This window comes from Prionailurus bengalensis, chromosome D1 (assembly GCF_016509475.1).
Source record: "Prionailurus bengalensis isolate Pbe53 chromosome D1, Fcat_Pben_1.1_paternal_pri, whole genome shotgun sequence".
In the NCBI taxonomy this organism is placed as follows: Eukaryota; Metazoa; Chordata; class Mammalia; order Carnivora; family Felidae; genus Prionailurus; species Prionailurus bengalensis.
The window spans coordinates 103494789-103516185 of record NC_057346.1 but is presented as its reverse complement, the minus strand read 5'-3'; the positions used below and the strand labels follow the sequence as shown (position 1 = coordinate 103516185).

The window sequence follows — 21397 nt, the reverse complement described above, 5'->3', positions numbered from 1 at the left end:
ATTGGTAAGTCACAAGGAAAGCGCATTATTCTGATTTTCATGTATGTTACTGCAAACTTGGGCACAAATCATTTATAACTTAGACAATAACAAGTGCATGTAGTACCTTTTACAGCTTTGCAGACAGTTATTTTATTTATTTATTTGTTTGTTTGTTTATTTGAAGACAGTTATTACTAATTCCTTTATTCAATCTTGATTTCTCTAAGTCAGCTTTTCTCAAAGTCTGTTTTGCCAAAACTACTATTCAGTGAGATGTTCATAGAAGGGTCCCACATCCAAATAATGTGAGGCAACTCTGAGCTGCATGAAGTAAACGTCTTCACTAGACAACTTCTTAGGGCCTTTGGTATAGCATAAATCTCCAAGAAGGCAGTATGGTACGCAGCAATTCTCAAACGTATTCAATCATATATGAGCTTATTCAGTCGGATATGACCTGACTCATCACCAAGTAGTTCGTGGGACTAGTGTGCAAAACATAATTGGAGAAATGCATTCAATGACAAATCAGAGAGAATTTCTATAAAAGACATCAGTTCTAGTCCTGACTCTGCCCCAAAGTAGTTATGAAACTCAAGGCATGTCAATTCACTTTCTTGAGTCTACATTCTCGTCTATAAAACAAGGTTATTAGTTCTAGTTGGTGACAGCCACAGGTGGAGAAGGCTTTCCACTTTCCCTCTGTGGGTGAGAGTCTCAGGACAGCCCTGACAATGCAGATGTAGGAGAAGAGGATGAGGGCAAAGGGGAAGGTGACAACCGATAAGCCCGCGATAAATAATACGAGTTCATTGATCCTTGTGTCTGAGCAGGACAGTCTGAGGTGACTTCTCTCCTCAACCAGCTGCAATGGTCTTGGGTTCAGCTTGGCAATAAAGCTCACAAAATACACCAAGAATCAAGCTTTAAGAAAACTTTAAGGATACGGGACAGCCACAAAACACACACACGATGGCATCATACAGGCCTCATTTAAAAAAATTTTTTTAACATTTATTAAATTTTGAGAGACAGAGAGAAAGAGAGCACGAGTGAGGGAGGAGGGTAGAGGTCTCGTTTAGAAGGCACACCTTCTAAATATCCCAGTCATTCCATACTTGGAATGTGCATGGTCATGAGAGAGAGCACTCGTTGGGTGTGGACGACCTCAGTTCAGGAAGGCTTCAGCTCTGGGGTTCCTTAGCCATTACACCTTGCTTCTTGATGATCCCCGTAGAGATATGTGACTAGCACCCCTTTTCAGGTACAGCTACATCTATGCAAATATAAGCTGCTCATCAATTACAAATTCCTCCATAACCAATTTTAACAAACAGATAAAAGTGGCCAAGAAGCTTCAGAGCCACTTTGGCAGGGCTGTCTTGCATCTTGGATCCAGGATCCACCTAGAAAATTCTGGAATTCATTGCAAGAGGGATTAGACCAAGGGTCAAACCTCGGACTTCCTTGAGGCTGAGAAAGGCTACAAACTAGGTTTTACTGCTTTTCTCCCAAATCCCACCTGTATCTACTAACCAAGATTCAGTGAAGGAATCAGGCACTCATAGCCTGGAAACACCCCTCAGGTGACCCTTGTGCTAAAGAATCACTGAACCCCATAAACTCTGAGTTCCACTCCAGCTCCGGGATTTTTGCAAACCTGGGTGCCCACTGGTTGATGGAAATGTCTTTCAGACATCTACCTTAAGTAGCTCCCCAGAAGAAGCTCCCCAGAAGAAGCTTCTCCCCAGAAGAAGAAGATTTTTCTGTGTCCAAATCCTTTTTAAAAAATATTTGCCGCTCTGGAGCAAACTTTTATTCGCTATTTAATCTGATTCCTCTAACAACTGCACTGTAGCGTGAAGAGATTTGGTTCTAAATCCTGGCTTTTCAGGAAGTTGAGATTCACCTGCATGATCCATAGAAATTATTTAAGCATTGAAACTTGCTTTCTTCGTCTGTCAAACTGGAGTAATCATCCGAACATCCCAAAGCTGTTTGTGAGTAAATCGACATGTATGCGAGACAACCATAGATCCTCGTATATCGTAGACACTATTAAAAAAAATTCCTTGTTTTGGGAACTGTCCCAGGCTCCCAACCCCAATCTACCTTCCTGGCCAAAGTTTATTCAGTGCCCAATCTAAGACTTCTCTTCTTCTCTAAACTCATAAAAGCCCAACCTCCATAAGAGGAGATACGTAATCAGCCACCCACCTTTCTCTCTGGTGTCTCTCAAACTTTTATGCTTCATTTGATTTTTGCATTATAAATTTAAAATCCACTTGCTTTTATATGACTTACCAAACTGGCCTCCAAGTCCTTGTTCCTCAAATACCTCAAAGTCCACCCTGTTCCACCCACAACTCCAACATGAACCATAGAACCCTGCTTTCACTATTCTACCGGGACAAGTAGAGAGTCCTAGATTTATAATCAAGAGACTTGGGCTCTGCAATGAACTCACTTGTGACAAACCATGTTACCAACCTCAGTTTCTTTTACTGTAACATAACAATTGGTCTGATATATGCAAAGAAGGTTTTACGACAGCTTTATCATTACGCCCATTTATGTACAACGGCATGTGCACAAAGAGATGCCTAGGAAGAGTCAGCAAAATATTGAGAGTGGTTGTCTCAGATCGTGTTTTCCAAAAACAGCCAGCCACGACAATATTTCCATCTCACACGCTCTTGAAGAAGTTTGCCACTTCTTCATCAAGAGATGGAGTCAGTGTCCCTCTCCTTGAACCTGGAGGGCTTTAGGGCTGCTCTGATTAATAGAGTGCCCCACAAGTGGTGCTGCACGATTTCCAAGACTCTTAGAAAAGCCAGTACGGCCTCCACCTGGCACTTTCTCCAGATGTGTACCTCTGGAGCCCTGAATTTCCCTGTAAGAAGTCCCTCTGCTCTGAAGCCACCATGCTGGAGATTCCATGTGGCGAGGCCACAGAGAATCAGAGGCAGATGCCCAAAGAGCTCCAGCTTTTCCAGCCTTCGAATCTCGGAGTCTGCAGAAAGTGAGTGAGTGAACATTCAGCTGATCCAGTGTCAGCTCAGGCTGTCGGCACTTGAGACCCCAAGTGAAAACTGCCCATCGTGTCCCGTCAACTCCTAGAACTGCGAGAGACAACAATAAAACGACGGTCCTTGTTTTAAGTCCCTATATTTTGGGGTGGTTTGTTATACAACACTCTGTAACCAAAATAGTGATTTTGTTTCATAAAATGGAGGGATTTATATAATACTCTCTTATTGCTTTATCATTTTGCAGTGACTATTGCTTTAGGAAGAAAAATACTTTTTTATTTTAAGTAAGATAAAATGTCTTGTCCTATTACACCACCATGCTTAACCTGGTTCCAGAATCTTCTGTTCCAGAATGTTCTGTTAAACATCGATTGGGCAGATCTGTGATTTTATCTCTTTATTCTGGTTTCATCTAGCCTATATGTGATAGGATAAGAACCAGCAGGTTTAGACCCAGGCGATTTGGTTTGATTTGGTGGTCATCCATGTGGGCCAGTCCTCCATTACCTCCAGCTCGGACGCTCCCCAGGAGCCTGGATCCTTTCTAAGGTGCTTCATCCTCAGTGAGTAATGGGGAAGCTGATTTGGCTAGGGATGGACTTGGATGCAAGTTGGGAGTTTACCCGACAAAATGAATTAGGATTTAGTTTAAGACACAAAAGACAATCGATTCAGGAAATAGAGAACCGCAAACTTTTATAAAAACCTTGACAGGTTTCCATGGAGGAGAGGCATACATCTGGACCCAGATGCTTGAATTCCCTTAAAGGATCCTTGTACCTGTCATTTCAACAAGCATCTATGGCAAGCCATCAATAAGCCATCAATTTACCAGGCTCTGACTCTGACCCTGGGACTAAAGGGATGAATAATTCACAGCCCATACCTTCGGCGCCCTCGCAGACCAAAGCGAGAAATTGACACGAAAATAATGTTAAGAGATTTGTAAGACCGGATAAGAAAAGACAATATTTAGTCAGTAACTGATGTCGTTAGATTTAGAATACATAAAGATTTTGTGCAAAACACTGTCAAGTGAATGTTAATGTATTTTAGTGCTTTTGTGTTACCATACCTGAGGAAAACCAACTTGTGGCCTATGAATAAATTAGCAGAATTCCCTATCACCTAAGTGTGAGTAACACAAATACAAGGGAAATGCCTAGAAAAACAAACTGGAAAAAAAAAATCATACATTGGGTAAACATGGCTTGTAAAACCCAATGCAAAACATGCCAGCAAAGGTACGTTATTTTATTTACTAAGCAACTATATTTTTTTAAATACCTAGTGAGAGCAAAAAGAAGAGGAGATAGCACCGTTGCTTGTCTGGCTTTTCCTTCATAGAGAGGGAGACAATGAAGGTGTGAATAAATAAATGATGGCTGTAATATGAGCTAGCAAGAAGGCCTGGGATAAAAAGTGCACTAGGAGCAGAGAATAGACAATGACCCAGCGTGGGATGGTTATTTGGGATGGAGAGGTGCAGGAGTTGGGGAAAGCCTTTCTTGGGTATTTGAGTAGAGAACTGAATAAAATAAGAGAGTGAGCCATGAGAAGTTCTGAGTAAACACATTCTAAGAAAAGGGGAGAGCAAGTGGAAAGATCTTGCTGCAAGAGCAGAGTGGTGCCCTCACAGAACAGGGTGGACGAGGGAGAAGGAGATGAGAAGTAAATATAGTCATGGTGGTAGTTTGGGATGCAATCTGGCTAAATCTGTCCAGCCATGGTGAAGACTTTGAATTTTATTTAAATACTCTAAGTAAGCGGTGCCTGGGTGGCTCAGTCAGTTGAGCATCCAGCTCTTGATTTTGGCTCAGGTCATGATTCCAGGGTTGTGGGATCGAGCCCCACATTGGCTCCACACTGGGCTTGGAGACTGCTTGGTATTCTCTCTCCCTCTCTTTCTGCCCCTTTCCCCCACTCACCCTCTCTGTCTGTCTCAAATTTAAAAAAAATAAGTATAAATAAATACTCTAAGTAAGAACTAAATCCTTGGAACTGGATGAAATTACCTAAGGGTTAACTACAGAAAGAGAGAAAGACCTATGACCAAACCCTGTGTGAACTCTAACATTTAGAAATAAGGACCCAGAAAAGAAGTCAGAGGAGTAAGAACCAGGGAGGTAGGAAACCGGAATAAAGTAGTGTCAGGACTCCTGAGGAATAGAGTGAAAATTCTTCCAGGAGAAAAGAGGGATCGACTGTTTCAAATACCACAGGAGGCCAGCTGTCAGCCCTTTGATCTTCCCTTGTGATCTGCTCATGTCAACCCAGGCAGACATCATCCCCAGCGACCTCTTCACCGGTCCCGTGTCCTCAGAGTTCAGCCCACATGGAAACTGTCTCCTGCAGAACATGTTTCCCAGAAGATGAAAACATCTCAAATTTCTTCTTTGCTCCCATTTTCCTTCCATTGCTTATGCTACTTTCTATTCTCCTTTTAATAGAGGTATTTAGATGACTCAGAACTACAGTCTCCTTTTAAAACTGGCATATGGCTTTAGGCAATACCATCTGTGATCTTTGTAACCAAGCAAGAATACTGAGGAGCATCTTCTACTTTTTTTGATAATACAAGCAATACTTTACTGTAATCGAGAACAGTTTATCCGAAAGATACAAGAATTATCTAACAGTCCAAAAGCAATCAATGTAATCCACCATATTAATAAGCACAAAATAAAACTATATGATCATCCTAGTGGATACAGAAAAATCTTCTCACAAAATCCAAAATCCATTCCTGATTAAAAAACAAACAAACAAAAAACGAAACAAAACAAAAAAACTCTTAGGGCACCTGGGTGGCTCAGTTGGTTGAGCATCTGACTTTGGCTCAGGTCACGATCTCTCGGTTCGGAAGTTCGAGCTCCACATCTGGCTTGCTGCTGTCAGTCTGTCAGCGCAGAGCCTGCTTCAGATCCACTGTCTCCTCTCTCCACCCCTCCCTGGCTTGCGCCCCCTCAAAAGTAAATAAACATTTTTAAAAAATTTTTAACTTAAGAATTAAAAAAAAAAACCTCTCAACAAACTAGGAATCAAAGGGAACTCCCATAAGCTAATAAAGGGCATCTATGAAAAACCCACACAGTGACTGATGAAAGAATAAGTTTCTTCTGATCAAGAACAGGACAGGAACGTACACTGTCATTACTTCTATTTTTTTTTTTAATTTTTTTAAGGTTTTTATTTATTTTTGAGACAGAGAGAGACAGAGCATGAGCAGGGGAGGGGCAGAGAGAGAGGGAGACACAGAATCGGAAGCAGGCTCCAGGCTCTGAGCCATCAGCCCAGAGCCCGACGTGGGGCTCAAACTCACGGACCGCGAGATCGTGACCTGAGCTGAAGTCGGACGCTTAACCGACTGCGCCACCCAGGCGCCCCTCATTACTTCTATTAAACATTGCACTGGAAAGGAAATAAGGCAGACAGAGAAAGACAAATACTGTATGATCTCACTTGTATGTGGAATCTAAAAAAACAAACTCCTAGAAACAGAGATCGTATTTGATAGATGATAATAGATAGATAATGGATAGATCGATGATACATGGATGGATAGATAATAGATATGTAGATAGATTATAGATACTTAGATAATAGATGGATAGATAGGTAGATAGATTAAATAGATGTAGATGATAGAACAAAACAATTAAATATATATTAAATGTTATTAAATGGTAAGAAAACAATGATCGGTGTATGGAAAGGAACCTTGAATTCTTAGGCAATCACTGAAATTGAACAGGAAAACACGAAGGCAAGGTTGGTGACTGCCTAGAGGCACCGTACTGATGAACTGCCTATTGGAGGAAGCAACTAAAACCCAGACGCTTCTGAAATGATTTGCATCTGAGACTTGGGGCCTGGGAAGGAGACAGGGGGAAATACACAGGGGGGTGGCATTTGTGAGCAGACCTTTTCGAGTGAGAGAGGCTTGGGATCAGGTGCTCCCTGTTCTGCAACTTTCTTGCTGCAGAACTTGGACAAGTCATATCACCTCTGTGGGTCTAAAATCTTCCTTTTGCAAAATGAGGTCAACCAGAATTACTTTCCACTCAAGTTGCTGGGACTAAAGTAAATCATTCATGTAAAGCCTTTAGCCTGGTGCCTCGAATTAATTTAAGTGTGTATTTAAGCGTATATTACTTCAAGAGTTAAGTTAAAAAATTTTAGTGAACCCCACGTCTGCAGGTGTCTGGACCCAAGGCTAATGTCAGCCCAGAAGACACTGTTCCAGACAGTTCTAAAATGAAAAGGCCCACCGATCAGCTATGGGTCTTTCTGCCCACTGGTGCTCATTGGGCTGCAGACCCTGGGACAATCACCATAATCAAATTAATTAACGTTTATAGAACTTCACCCAGCATCTTCTGTTTCTCCACATGTATGGAGTTGTCGTGAGAATAAATGTGATACACACAAAACCTGGCTGAGGGTAAATGCTCAATAAGTTTTATTTCACAGTTGAGAAAGCAGACTGACAAACCCTAACTAATCTGAAGCCATACAGCTAAGAAGTGACCGCCTGGATGCTTTGATGCCAAATCCGGAGCTCCTTCTACAACACGCTTGCCTCTGTTCCTGCCACAGAAACTGATCTGTCAGGGGAACATTTGCCCGGCAGTTAATATTGGAAAAACGGGCCCCAATATGCACTCTGTGCGGTTGCTTTACCCCACCCTGCAAAATGTAAGTGACTTGTGCAAAAAAAACAAAAACAAAAACAAAAACAAAACAAAAAAAAAACGAACAAAGACTGACAAGTCTTTGGATTTTCCAAAAATATTCACTCCACTCATCAAGTGTGTGTTGTGCCTGGGATGTACAGAATTCAACAGATGCTAGCAAATAAGACAGACATGGTCCCTGCTCTTTTTTGCCCTGGATCCTCGAAAATCTAGTCCTATAAAGTAGGTCAACCCACTTGGCAGATACAAAAAAAAAAAAACAAAAGACAAAAAAAAAAAAAAATCTGAGGACGAGGAAGTTGGAACCGAAAGGTAGACACTGGAACCAGAGATGAATGTGTTTATTCAACAAATACTTGTTGGGTGTTTTTTATGTGCTAGGTGCTTGGTGAGGCACTGACCGCACAGAAGTGGATTTCACAGATAAAAACGCCTCCTCTCGTGTAGTTTACCTTTTAGTTTGTGAGAATTAGACAATATCACATGTGTAGCACATCGGGCATCGGATGGTGACAAGTATGACAAAGAGTAATAAATCTGAAAGTGGAGGTGGGAAGTTCAGGTGCAATTCGACGTAGGGTTGTCTGGGAAAGTCTCCCCAGTTGGTGGAAGTTGAGGATAGACAGAAAGGACAGGGAAACGAAGGAATGACGTACTTGGCAAGGGTCCCTCTAGGGCCTTCCACGAGACTTTGACCTGCTCAGGGCTTTCACAACCGCCTCCTTTACCTCCTTATTCCTCAGGCTATAGATGAAGGGGTTCAGCATGGGGGTCACCACTGTGTAGAGCACTGACACCGCTCGGTCCTCCTCCGAGGACTGGCCCGAGTTGCCTCGGAGGTACATGAAGATGAGAGTGCCGAAGAAGAGTGACACGGCCGTGAGGTGGGAGGCACACGTGGAGAAGGTCTTGGCCCGGCCCCCCGCGGAGCGGATCCTCATGATGGCCACGATGATAAACACGTAGGACACCAAGATCACCAATACACAAAGAGGCATGACAAAAATGGCAAACACAATAATGACCACCTCCTGGGTGTAGCTGTCCCCACAGGTCAGCTTTAACAGGGGAGGGAGATCACAGAAAATAAAGTCGATCTCATTGGTTCCACAGAAGGAGAGGGTGAAGGCCGTGACCGTCCGAACAAAGGCACTGGAGAAACCAGCCGCATAAGCTGCAGCCAGTAAGCCCCAGCGGGCCTTCTGCGTCATGACGGTGACATAAAGCAGGGGCCAGCACACGGCCACGTAGCGGTCATAGGCCATGATTGCCAGGAGGTAGCAGTCGATGGAAGCAAAGAAGGTGAAGAGGAAGAACTGAGCGGCACAGCGTGTGTAGGACAGAACTGCCCCGCGCTCCAGCAGCATGGCCAGCATCTGGGGGACCGTGACGGACGAGTAGCAGATGTCCACGAAGGAAAGGTGGCCAAGGAAGAAGTACATCGGGGTGTGAAGCCGGCCATCCACACGGATCAGGATGACCATTCCCGTGTTCCCCAGCAGAGTGAGGAGATAGAAACTCAAAAACACCAGGAAGAGAGGGAGCCCCCACTCGGGATGCTCTGGGAACGCAGTGAGGAAGAACTCGTTCACTACAGTGTCATTCCTCCCAGCCATCCATCCGGCGGTTTACCTGCGAGGATGGACAAGAGCCAGGTGAGGGGACCCTGAAGACACGTGCAAGTCATTTCCAGCAAGAAGGCTTTAAATTGGGTGTCTGGCGGGAGGCACCAGACTTGAACAAACCTTGCAGTTTAAGTGGAAATGGACACATACAGAGCTCATTAGAAGAGAAAACTGATGAACGCCTCTATTACACTAAGAACGGACAGCAAGTGCTTATCTGACTTTCAAGTCAGCCCTTGTATTTGCAACTCTGTCTCCAATTAGCTGTTTGATCTTATACAAGGCACTTAACCTCTCTGAACCTCAATTTCCTCCTCTGCCAGAAGGGGATCATAATATCTGCCCTGTTTAAGAAATAACGTTAATGCATAGATTAAAACAGATGCAAAAGTGTACAGGAAAGCTAAAAGCACTCCACGTATATGTAGTAGCTATTTAAAATCGTAAATGAATGTTTTAAGGAAGGAAAAATGTATATTCTATTGAACAAAGGAGCATGAACCGAAAAAAAAAGAAAAGCATATTAGCAATCAGCAATGGACTCTGACTGTAGGAAGGAAGATTTCTATTCTCAGTCTAAAAGCAGGCATGTTTAACAAATAGCTGTTACCCTAATTAGGGTTGGCTGCCTGGCTTATTAAGGGGTTTTCATTTGTTGCTTTTTGTAAGTACTAGCAATAACCTTGGAATCAAAACAACAAACATAAGCTCTTTTCAGCACCTAACAAAACTCCATAAGCATTGTTTGGTTGTTCACACAGTCCTGGAAAACGCAGTAGTTTGCTCATAGACAAGCATCCAAATTAGAAAGCAGAAACACTTCTGCAGTCTGGTATCTAAGCGCTGTTGGTGGGATCTCAGCTAAGGGATTTGGAATCTTTAGGGTTCTAAAGCAGGGCTGTAAAGGAGGACTTCGATCCTGTTTCATTCCCCGATGCACCAGCAGCCAGGCCAATACTGAGCTGATCCATTAGGGAAAATAACAAAGAACAGAAATTAGATCTGGAAGCCATGGGACCTGCCAATGCAGAAGAGACCTGTGTTCTGATTCATCCACACAAGATGCGTGACCCTATGCAAGTCATTTTTCCCCTCTGGACTTCAATTATCCTGTCTTCGTTCCCTTTCACTAAACAACAATGCAGCATGAGTCCATAATCATAGCAACTCGGGGGCGGTAAGGTGGCTTCCAGACCTCTATGTCTGCTCTCACTTCATGGAGCCCCTCTCTTTCTTCTCACCTTTGACAAAACAATAAATCCCTGACTCTGGAGCTTCCTGGGACTGTCTTCAGACTCGGATGGCATAGCAGGGCTAGGGCACCAGCCTCTCTCCCTGAGCTTCTGATCCACCAGTAGACCTTGGCTGACAGTGCTCCCTATATTCACTGCCCCAGCATCATGCCTGAATTGGTCCCCAAGGGGAGTCTCCAGGGAGGGGCAATTTATCTTCATGTGACTTCTAACGAGGTGTCTAATATCTTTGAGGATTTCTCTGTGATTTCAAACTCCAAAAGCCCCATCTCCTGTCCTGCCATCACTCAGCAGCATCTGACAAGGCTCGTTCCTGGTCTTGCCTCATTTCTGCCTTGTACCAAAAGGAATGTACTTTTTTGAAGTTTTCCTGTATCTCTATTGGGAATTTTGTCAAGGGCTTTGCCCACTGCCACTCTAGGCAGCTCTGACCGTTTTTGGAAGCATAAGCCTTTGTTCCCCGATGCCAAGACACGCTGAAATTGGCGATTCTGAAATTTCGCCGTTTGGCAGAAAGAGAATTGTGCAAATGGCGAGTCACGAGGTGTGTGTGAGTCGTGAACAGACTTCTACCAGGCAAACTGAACAAATTCTTAGTGGTGATCGATCTCTCCTCCAGAGTGCTGGTTCTCAAACTGGTTCTCCTGGTGCATAAGAATGGCCCACGGAATTTATTTAAAGCATGAATACTATCATCCTGCCTCCAGAGATTCTGATACAGTTCTTTTGTCATGGGGTACAGACATCTACCTTAGTTTGTTTTTTTTTTCCTTCAAGTTTATTTATTTATTTATTTTGAGAGAGAGACAGAGAGTACATGAGCAGAGGAGGGGCAGCGAGAGGGAAAGAGACAGAATCCCAAGCAGGCTCCATCCCCTCAGGGCAGAGCCTGATGCGGGGGCCTCGAACCCAGGAACCGTGAGATCATAACCTGAGCAGAAATCAAGAGCCGGACGCTTAATGGACTGAGCCCCCCAGGCGCCCCAACACCTTCCTTGTTAACAGACTTCCCAGGTGGGTCCAGGGAGGAAAAGAGGTATACTGTTCTCACAAGTTTGGAAATCACTGCATACTGTATCATCCGTGTGGAAACTCATATCGCCTAGCAGTGTATTAAACGATCTATGAGGTCCTGTAATTAAGAAGCCTTGTCACCTTTCTTAGCCCACCATTTCCCCCCAAATATTTGACCACAAAACCTCTTTTTCAGTGAAAGCAGATTAGCATCCTGCAGAGTCAGAGTTCCCAGGGATGGGTGTGCCTGAGGCAGTACAGCTCTGAAAAAGCTCAGCAATTGACCAAATGCCAAACAGCCAAGCCATAATCATTCCAAGAAAAGGCATCTCCTGATGACTCACCATCTCGAAATCTGGCTCCTTTAAGTCAGTGCAGACTGGCTTGCCCAAAAGCAATCGCTCCTACTGTGAAAGGGATTGGTAGGGGGTCAGGCAGGGAGTACAATCCCTCCAGATCGGTCCCTCAGGAGCTTTTTAAAAAAAGACTTTTCCATGGGGCGCCTGGGTGGTGCAGTCGGTTAAGCGTCCGATTCAGCCAGGTCACGATCTCGCGGTCCGTGAGTTCGAGCCCCGCGTCAGGCTCTGGGCTGATGGCTCAGAGCCTGGAGCCTGTTTCTGATTCTGTGTCTCCCTCTCTCTCTGCCCCTCCCCCGTTCATGCTCTGTCTCTCTCTGTCCCAAAAATAAATAAAAATGTTGAAAAAAAAATTAAAAAAAAAATTAAAAAAAAAAAAAAAGACTTTTCCTTCAGTCCCGAAGAGGGTCCAGTGGCTGAGCAGCTGTAGTTCTGCTTCAGAAACAATAGTGATTCCGCCTCACTCCATCCCTGCTGTGATGGCTGCTGAGACCATCAGAAGCCCACTTTCAGGAAGCTCTGGTAGAATTTTAAACCATTATCAGGTAATTATTCAGACAATTCAGTCATCATGAGGCCAGCGCCAGAAAGAAAGCAGAATGAAGCTCAAAAGTTATGGACCAAAATTTCACATGTGTGAGTAGTGGAGCCTATACAGCTACAGTAAAGGGAGTTTAGAGGTTTGTTTCTAGAACTACCGATTTGACCGACATTTGTTTCCCGATCTAGAGATTCAGGGCATGGCGGTGGCTAAGCCAACATGTGATAGGGATATCCAATAGAATAATAGCAAAGACCACGTAAGCTATTTCCTATATGCCAGTTGACTCTTCTACGATGATAGAGGATGACAGATGATGATGCTCATACTGATAGATGATAGATAGATAGATAGATAGATGTGTTAGTTAATTGAATCCACAAAATAACCTTATGAGTTAGGTACTATTATTGGCCCCATTTTAAGGGGATGAGAACATGTAGGCACAGACAGTTGGAGTGGATTACCAATGGTGCCAAAGTGAGGGGCAGAGCTAGGATTTGAGCCTGAGCAGCCTGGCTCCAGAATGCACACGATGAACTCCTGTACTCTATTGCAAACCCTCGTGCGGATGTCTCTAGACCCCTATATTTGGGAATAGTTGGCGAGTTCTGCCTTCTACATCTCTGCTTTCTTTCTAACCTTTTAAAAAGAAGGGACGGGGCTTGGAGATGGGACCTACATTGCAGAGTGAGGAGACTGTGGTAGAAAATTCTTGGGGTACTTGTCCAGGCCGCTGCTCCTTCTAAAAGGTATTACTCAACAGCCACGGAGGAAGGATGGACTCAGCATCGCCCTCAGCCCCCTCTGGCCTCACCCTTGTAAGCACAGATCATTGGAGGAGGAGAAAGCTCAACCTGAGTTGATTGCCAGGGTTAACCCTCTCTTCTTCCAAAAGGCTCTTTTCTTGAACTAAAGTGGATATCTGTTCCTTGTAGCCAAGGAGTCCTGCCTCGTAGTCTGGAGGAAGCATTAGGAAGGACAGTAGGTTTTGGTGTAAGGAGGATATATCCTCAGCTCTCACCCTGGGATCTATCTCTGTTATCATCCCCCATCCATACGTGGATGGATCTCATGCCAGTTCAAGGTTGAGGACCGTCTAGGGCCCTTAAATTGGCTTTGGAAGCATTTATCCTGATGTTACAGTTCATCATTGGTGTCCCAATCCTCCCTTTACATATTACAGAACTGCCGGATTTTTAGAGGCGCCCATAAGATGCTAGAACTACAGGGGACATTAGAAGCCAAATGACTTCTTTCCAATTCACAGGCTAACAGGCCGTAGTCCCCAAATAGGAAGACAGTCGGTGGTTGGATCAGTTCACTTGATTCCCAATCCATAATTTAAGGCCAAACGGGTTAACTGGCACCTTACCCAGTGGCCCCTTACTTCCCCCAAATACAGAGGAGGCCCCAAACAGAAGATGACCAGATAATCAAGTGAATGCTTCTTGATTCAGTTCTAATTCTTAAAAATGCGTATCCGCCCTTTCTCCCCGCCAAATTCTGTCAGGGGTTTGCAGCCCGAGACAAGCTTCTTCCACTGTTTCCTTTATAAGTTGTCTTGAAGTTTTCTTAGAGCTTCTATATCTGAACTTCCCCAAATGATGGAGCCAGAGGACTTTAGGGATCCAGTCCAGCTCCTCACAAGTGTGGAGAATGAAATCCTAAAACGGGACTACTTCCAGTCTCTGGGGCTTCTTGATGAGGTCTTCTTAGTCATGGGGGACAAAAGCCCAGCACCCAACGTGACTGGAACACACAGATGAATTCACCCCAAGACTCTCAAAACCTCAGGAAATGCAGGGAAGGGTGCAGCCAGAACTTAGGGACAACTGGACCTGGTAACGCTCATGACATCAGGAATTTTTCTATGGTCCATGACTGTCTGTGAATATCAGCTTTGGTCTTTCCACAAAGTAGAAAAACAAATGGTTGTGTCCACACCTCACATGCCCCAGCCTTCCCACCACAAAAAAAAAGATGAAAATCACCTTTTCTCGTGCCAAGTTAAAAGAAAAATTCCAAGAAAGGTCTCGGAGGTCATATGGCCAAGGGACAAGGCGCCTACCTCAGGGCCAGTTGGTGGAGCCCAGAAAGATGTGGAAATGCCCATGTGAACTCAGGGTCAGATTCCCAGACGAGAAGGGATGCTAGTTTGGGAACACGAAAGAAGAGATTTTTACCACACTAAGATCAGGAGAACCCGAGAAATTCCTGCGGCCCCTGGACTTCGGGGGATCCCTCAGAAGTGGTGACTAAGCAGTGACTGGGGGAAGCAAGAGGCAGCACAGCTGGCAGCAGATGTGTCCGGCGCTGGTGTATAAGCCTTCAGGTTTCTATCCTGCCTGCAGATCTAACTGCCATCAACAAGGCATTGGAAAGACAAGTTCTGTTTGGGAATGTCTTTAAGCTTTATGGCCGACCACCTATGAGAAGTAAGGGAGATGGTTCACTTTCAGAAATACCAAATGAAAGCTGTGCTGTCTAGTTAACAGCAAGTTTGCAACCTACTGGAAATATGGATGAACCACCCTCCCCCCAACAATGGAGTCCCGGGGTGCCTGGGTGGCTCAGTCGGTTAAGCATCCGACTTCAGCTCAGGCCATGATCTCACGGTTCATGAGTGCGAGCCCCGTGTCAGGCTCTGTGCTGACAGCTCAGAGCCTGGAACCTGCTTCGGATTCTTTGCCTCCCTCTTCCTCTGCTCCTCCCCCACCCCTTCTCTGTCTCTCAAAAAAAAATAAGTGTTAAAAAAACTTTTTTTTTAAAACCAAAAAACAAACAAACAAACAAAAAAACAATGGAGTACCGATCCCTTAGACACTTCACTTCCTGGTTCTTCTTCCCCTCTCCGTTTCTCCAGCTTATTTTCATGGGCTTTGCAATGAGCATGAGCCAAAGAGCAAAGGGAAGAAGGACTGAAAGTCTCTGCGTCACCTCAGGGAATGTACGTTTGTTCCAATCAGACTACTCCTTGCCTTGTATGGGCATAGGCGACGTCCAGATAAGGCTGTAACTTCTGTAGTAATCAGCCAATGAGGAAACGGGGGTGGGACTTCATGCTAGGAGATAAATTGTCTGCTGTAACTGCCCCAGGTGTGCCTGTCCATCAGACACCTGCTCTCACAGGAACGTTGATTAAAGCCTCACTCCACTGTACTCTGAGTTTCTGCGTCCCTCCTTCGATTGGGTCGGTGGACTCATTTCTCACACCATGTAAGCTTTATGCCTGACCACCTATGAGAAGGGAGATGATTCACTTTCAGAAATACCAGATGAAAAAGTGTTCAGAGTTCATCTCAGGCCTCTCCAGCTTCCTTGACCTAAGCACTCATTCCCGTACTTCTCCATCACCTAGACTTGGGCACTCGTTTGTCCTAACCCAGGCTGGACAAAGTGGCTGGCAACACACAATGTGGGTCCTCTTCTCAAACAATTTACACTTTCACAAAGTTAAAGCCCAGTCATATAGAATGCCAGACCACAAAGGGGCTCTTAGAATTCTCTTATTCTAGCCTTTCCCCAGGTTTTCAGGTGGAGAAACTTGAGGTACAGAATTGGGAACTCCCTTAAGGAAGGACATGCCACTGGCTAGTGTCAGTCACCACCCAGCCTTCTTTCCATCACCTGAAGGTCCCCAGAAAAGAAAGCCACACGAGGTGATTTCCAGCAAAGGAACTGAAAGCAAAGAAAGGGGTTTTGAGAGGGAATCAGGCCCCTTTTGACACCTCACAAGTCATGCCTTATCGCTCCTGTCCTACCTGCCTCTGGAAGAGCTGTGGCCTTTCTTCCCCCACCTCCTGGACGGGGAAGTGTGGTCCCCAGGACTCCTCTTTCAGGGCTGGGGCAAAAAATGTGAGGAGTGTGTCCAGAACCCAGCAGAGAGGCCATAATACCAATAAGTCCATTCTTTGATAGCTCCTGGAGGACCTGGCTTATGGTATTAGAGTTCTCCTTGGAGGAAACTACCTGAGAAGGGTGAGGGGGAGCATCCAGCTGAATGCCAGGCATGAGACCAGGAGCGTTTGGGTAGGGTATTATACTCACTACCCACTTCTTGAGTTGGATATCCAAGGTTATCTGCCCAGAAGTCCTTTTTTTTATTCTCCTTTTAGGTATTACAGCCACATTCAAGACTGTCCCACAGATGGTGTTTTCTGGTCTAAATAGCCTAGTGTTCCCTATGCATATTTTAACGATTAATCCTCAACTATGTATTTTCTATTAAAATGGGACTTTTAAAATTAAAATAACTAGGAGCGTTTGGGTGGCTCCGTTGGTTAAGGGGCTGACTTCGGCTCAGGTCATGGTCTCATGGTTCATGAGTTCGAGCCCCGCGTCGGGATCTCTGCTGACAGCTCAGAACCTGGAGCCTGCTTCAGATTCTGTGTCTCCCTCTCTCTGGCCCTCCCCCCATTCCTGCTTTCTCTCTTTCTCACAAAGAATAAACAAACATTAAAAAAAATTAAATAATAAAAAGAATCACAATTTGCTTTATTTTAATGACTTCCACACAAGATATAGCAAGATATAAGGAAATACTAACACCTATTTACAACCAGGTAACCTTCATATTATCAACTATTCTTTAAAAATACTTAATTTGAGGTGCCTGGGTGGCTCAGTCAGTTAAGCGTCCAACTCTTGGTTTCGATTCAGGTTATAATCTCAAGGTTTCATGAGTTCGAGCCCTGCATTGGGCTCTGCGCAGTCAGCACAGAGCCTGCTTGGGATTCTCTCTCTCACCCTCTCTGTCTTCTCTTCCCCCACTTGTGTTGTCTCTGTATCTCTCAAAATAAATAAATAAAACTTAAAAAGATTTTTTTTAATATGTAATTTGGGATACTAGGTGGCTCAGCTGGTTAAGCATCCAACTCTTGATTTCGGCTCAGGTCATGATCTCACGGTTCATGAGATCGAGCCCCACATTGGGCTCTGTACTGACAGTGTGGAGCCTGCTTGGGATTCTCTCTTTCCCTCTGTCTCTACCCCTCCCTTGCACACACATGCTCTCTCTCTCTCTCTCTCTCTCTCTCTCAAAATAAATAAATGAACTTAAAAAAAAAACTAATTTAACCATGTCTGCCCTTCCATACATAAGTGGATACCTTAGGACATTTTTCTTAACTTTCCCTGAACTCTCTCTATAGAGGAAAAGTCCCATATACAACACTGGGGCTCTGTGGCCACTGGTCCCTAGAGACAGCTCAGTTGGCCCCTTCTTCTTAAACAGCAGCCTTAACTGCCTGCTTAGAATCTCATCAGAAAGAGCATAAGTTGTCTCCTTATATCTAGCAGCTCATTCTCTTAGCAGTTCCTTTCAATTCATGGTGTGCTTCCTGCCTTCTGGAAGATTCCAAGAGAGCAAACAGCTCTTTGGTGCACTGCTCTCACTCACACAGACCCAATGGTGTCTCTTCAATCAGGAGGTAACTTCACATGACCAATCGGAGATTTCTAGCTCCTTTCTTAACTTTTGCCTTTTGCCACTACCTGTAACACAGTCAACATGGGAGCTATTTATTAACTGTCCGTCTTTTGGAGCTATGCATTTTCAACCTGGGTTTTAAGAACCAGACAAGCCACTATTGAATGGATCTAGTATTTCTTATGATGATTATAATATGCATTTTAAATCATCCTGTCTTCTAGAAATACACATAATGTCTTTGGAGATTTTAATGTGTTTTATTTTACTGTAGGTGAGCTTAAATTTAGTATCCTTTGTACTCGTGTTCTCCCTGAATCTTTGACCGGTCCTCCAGCTGCTTCTTCCAATTTAAAATCCCATTACTGGTATTCTTCACCTTTCAAAATTTCACGTTGCCCCACTTTACTTTTACGAAAGACCTGTATTCGCCCCTGCTTTTGCTACCTGAAAGACATCCAACGCGGATCTCCACGTTTACAAAAAAAAAATGACAAAAGGTGACAATAGCGTTCAGCATGCACCTCGAACATGGAGAGTGGCCCTGCCATGATCCCTCCCCAGGAACCACACTCAGCCTCTCAGCATCAAGCCGCCACAGCTCCGAACAATGTCTGTGAGCATCTGTGCTTTGTCTCGATTTATTTTGTGCATCTGTTAGCAAGATGTGTCCTAAGGTATCAGAAAAGCCCAAGAGAGGTTATTTGGGGCTTGCTGAGAATGCTGAAAAATTTTTTCCGTATAAATTAATGGTAATTTTTTTCTTTGCTTTATGCTGTTTTGGCTTAAGAAAGATTTCATAGGAAGCCTCTACTCTCGGATAGCAGGGCAAAGCCGTACTGCAATTCCGGGGGTGACACAGCATTCTGGAATCATGCCCTGTTTGTAAGATACTGTCAGCCTCCCTCTTCTCTCCCACGATGGTTTACATCATTCGTACACCTGGGATCTTGGTTTTTGTTTAATCCAAGGGACAGGGAGAAAATAATTTTAATTCCAGGAATAAAGATCACATAAAAACAGAAAATGAAGGGTTGGGTGGCCTGTTCCCTTCTAGTGCCTTGCATTTGACTGAGACACCTGTAAGTTAGAGAAGTGAGGATCAAGAACCAACAGACTCTGGAAGTCTTCAGACCCAGGTTGAGCTGCTGCAGACACAGCTACCTGGTACGGGAGAACCTTCTTGCCCACCTGTGTATGGAATACAGCAAGGCTCTGCCTCGCTGAGGTCAAAAACTGTAAGAGCATAGGGGGCGCCTGGGTGGCTCAGTGGGTTGAGCGTCCAATCTCGCGGTCTGTGAGTTCGAGCCCCACGTCGGGCTCTGTGCTGACAGGTCAGAGCCTGGAGCCTGCTGCGGATTCTGGGTCTCCCTCTCTCTCTCTGCCCCTCCCCTACTCATGCTCTGTCTCTCTCTCTCTCTCTCTCTCTCTCTGTCAAAAATAAACAAACATTAAAAAAAATTTTTTTTAACTGTAAGAACATAGAGTCGACATCAATGATACAGACACAGCAGATACTATTACGGGAAGTGGGAGGGATATCAATTCACAAGTGGGTTCTCAGCACACATTGTGATGTGTGAGGGCTAGAACAGGCAGGGAGGAAGGAAGAATGGGATATGTTTCCAGTCAAGAAGAATGGGACAGGCATGTTATGGTGGGCATTTTCCAGTGAGTCCTGCGAGGCACCTCTGTGAACTTTTAGAGTGTGAAGAATACTTTGAGGGGGTCGGCTTTATTAATTAGACCACTGAACTATGACCTTCATGTAATCATTAGCAATAAGTGTAATCTCAATGTTGAATCCTAACTGAGGACGTAATTCTAAAGTGTTACGGGAGTGACGAGTTCTGATACTGACGGCGGCATCTCACTTCCAAATGCATCAGAAAATAAGGTGGGTCGAAGGATGACTTGATCGATGGGTAATTGAACAGATTATACATATATATGTGTATATATTATACATATACATATATATATGATAAAGCAAAAATAGCAAAATATTAGCGATAGCAGAATCTAAGTATTGGACATAAGGAGTTCACTGTACATTATTTTCAACATCTCTGCGCGATAGAAACCTTTCGTAGAAAAGTTTGCAAAAACTCATTTTGTTTCATAGTCACAGACCTGTGACATGGGTCATGTGTGGATGATACACAGTGAGCGTGCTGGGAATGAGTGTCTAGAATGCTGGGGCTGTTGAAGAGGTACTTCTCAGGACTTTCCAAGTGGGAAATGGTCAGGACCACTCAGCTCGTTCAAGAACTTTCCTCAGGGCTTCCTTCACTTCCTGGTTCCTCAGGCTATAGATGAGGGGGTTCAGCATGGGGATCACTGTTGTGTAGAACACAGCCACCACCCGATCTTCCTGCAGGGAGTGGCCAGAGTTGTCTCTCAGGTACATGAAGATGAGAGTGCCGAAGAAGAGTGACACGGCCGTGAGGTGGGAGGCACACGTGGAGAAGGTCTTGGCCCGGCCTCCCGCTGAGGGGATCCTCATGATGGCCACGATGATGAACAGGTAGGACACCAAGATGGCCACCATGCAGGCAGGGATGACAAATATCGCAAACACAATAATGACCACCTCCTGGGTGTAGCTGTCCCCACAGGTCAGCTTTAACAGGGGAGGGAGATCACAGAAAATAAAGTCGATCTCATTGGTTCCACAGAAGGAGAGGGTGAAAGCCGAGACTGTCCTCACAGAGGCACTGAAGAGACCAGCACCGTAAGCCCCAGCCACAAAACCCAGACCGGCCTTCTGCGTCATGACGGTGACATAAAGCAGGGGCCGGCACACAGCCACGTAGCGGTCATAGGCCATGATTGCCAGGAGGTAGCAGTCGATGGAGCCAAAGAAGGTGAAGAGGAAGAACTGAGCGGCACAGCGTGTGTAGGACAGAGCTGCCCCGCGCTCCAGCAGCACGGCCAGCATCTGGGGGACCGTGACGGACGAGTAGCAGATGTCCATGAAAGAGAGGTGACTCAGGAGGAAGTACATCGGGGTGTGGAGCCGGCCATCCACGCGGATCAGGATGACCATTCCTGTGTTCCCCAGCAAGGTGATGAGATAGATCAACAGAAAGAGGAGGAAGAGAGGGAGAGCCTGTTCAGGACAGTCAGTGAACGCAGTAAGGAGGAACTGGGTCGTGGAGGTGAGGTTCTTCTCTGCCATGACACCAGAGGTGCCTGAGAGCGCTAGGATGAGAAGCCAGGTAGGAAGCTGTAAACAGGACTGAACCGTATTTCTAGCTTAAGTCCACGTACTTGGACAAAACACAGCAGGTGCTGTGTGAGCTTCAGAAGTGACTGTTCTCAGCCCCTCCCTTCAAGGGAGCGCAGAGAAACAAGAACCATCTTCTATGTCCAGGAAGCCAGTGCAGGCGAACATCGCGGAATTAGGATTACACATTCCCCCACCTTTCTCACAAGTTAGCTGCGTGAGCCCCCGCGAGTCAAA

At 45.0% G+C, this 21397-nt stretch overlaps 2 protein-coding genes across 2 annotated transcripts; both read right to left on the bottom strand.

Annotated features, from left to right (window-relative positions):
• Positions 1-8036: 8036 nt before the first annotated feature.
• LOC122482815 (olfactory receptor 9Q2-like) lies at positions 8037-9327 on the bottom strand. Its single transcript, XM_043579110.1, has one exon. The coding sequence runs from the start codon at positions 9325-9327 to the stop codon at positions 8383-8385; it is 945 nt and encodes a 314-aa protein (XP_043435045.1). The 3' UTR covers positions 8037-8382.
• Positions 9328-20176: 10849 nt separating this feature from the next.
• Positions 20177-21112, bottom strand: LOC122482814 (olfactory receptor 9Q1-like). Its single transcript, XM_043579109.1, has one exon. The coding sequence runs from the start codon at positions 21110-21112 to the stop codon at positions 20177-20179; it is 936 nt and encodes a 311-aa protein (XP_043435044.1).
• Between the last annotated feature and the right edge of the window lie 285 nt (positions 21113-21397).

Bases quoted from the DNA above. Each gene is read 5' to 3' on its own strand.
- LOC122482814 (XM_043579109.1), bottom strand. From the start codon at position 21,112: ATGGCAGAGAAGAACCTCACCTCCACGACCCAGTTCCTCCTTACTGCG.
- LOC122482815 (XM_043579110.1), bottom strand. From the start codon at position 9,327: ATGGCTGGGAGGAATGACACTGTAGTGAACGAGTTCTTCCTCACTGCG.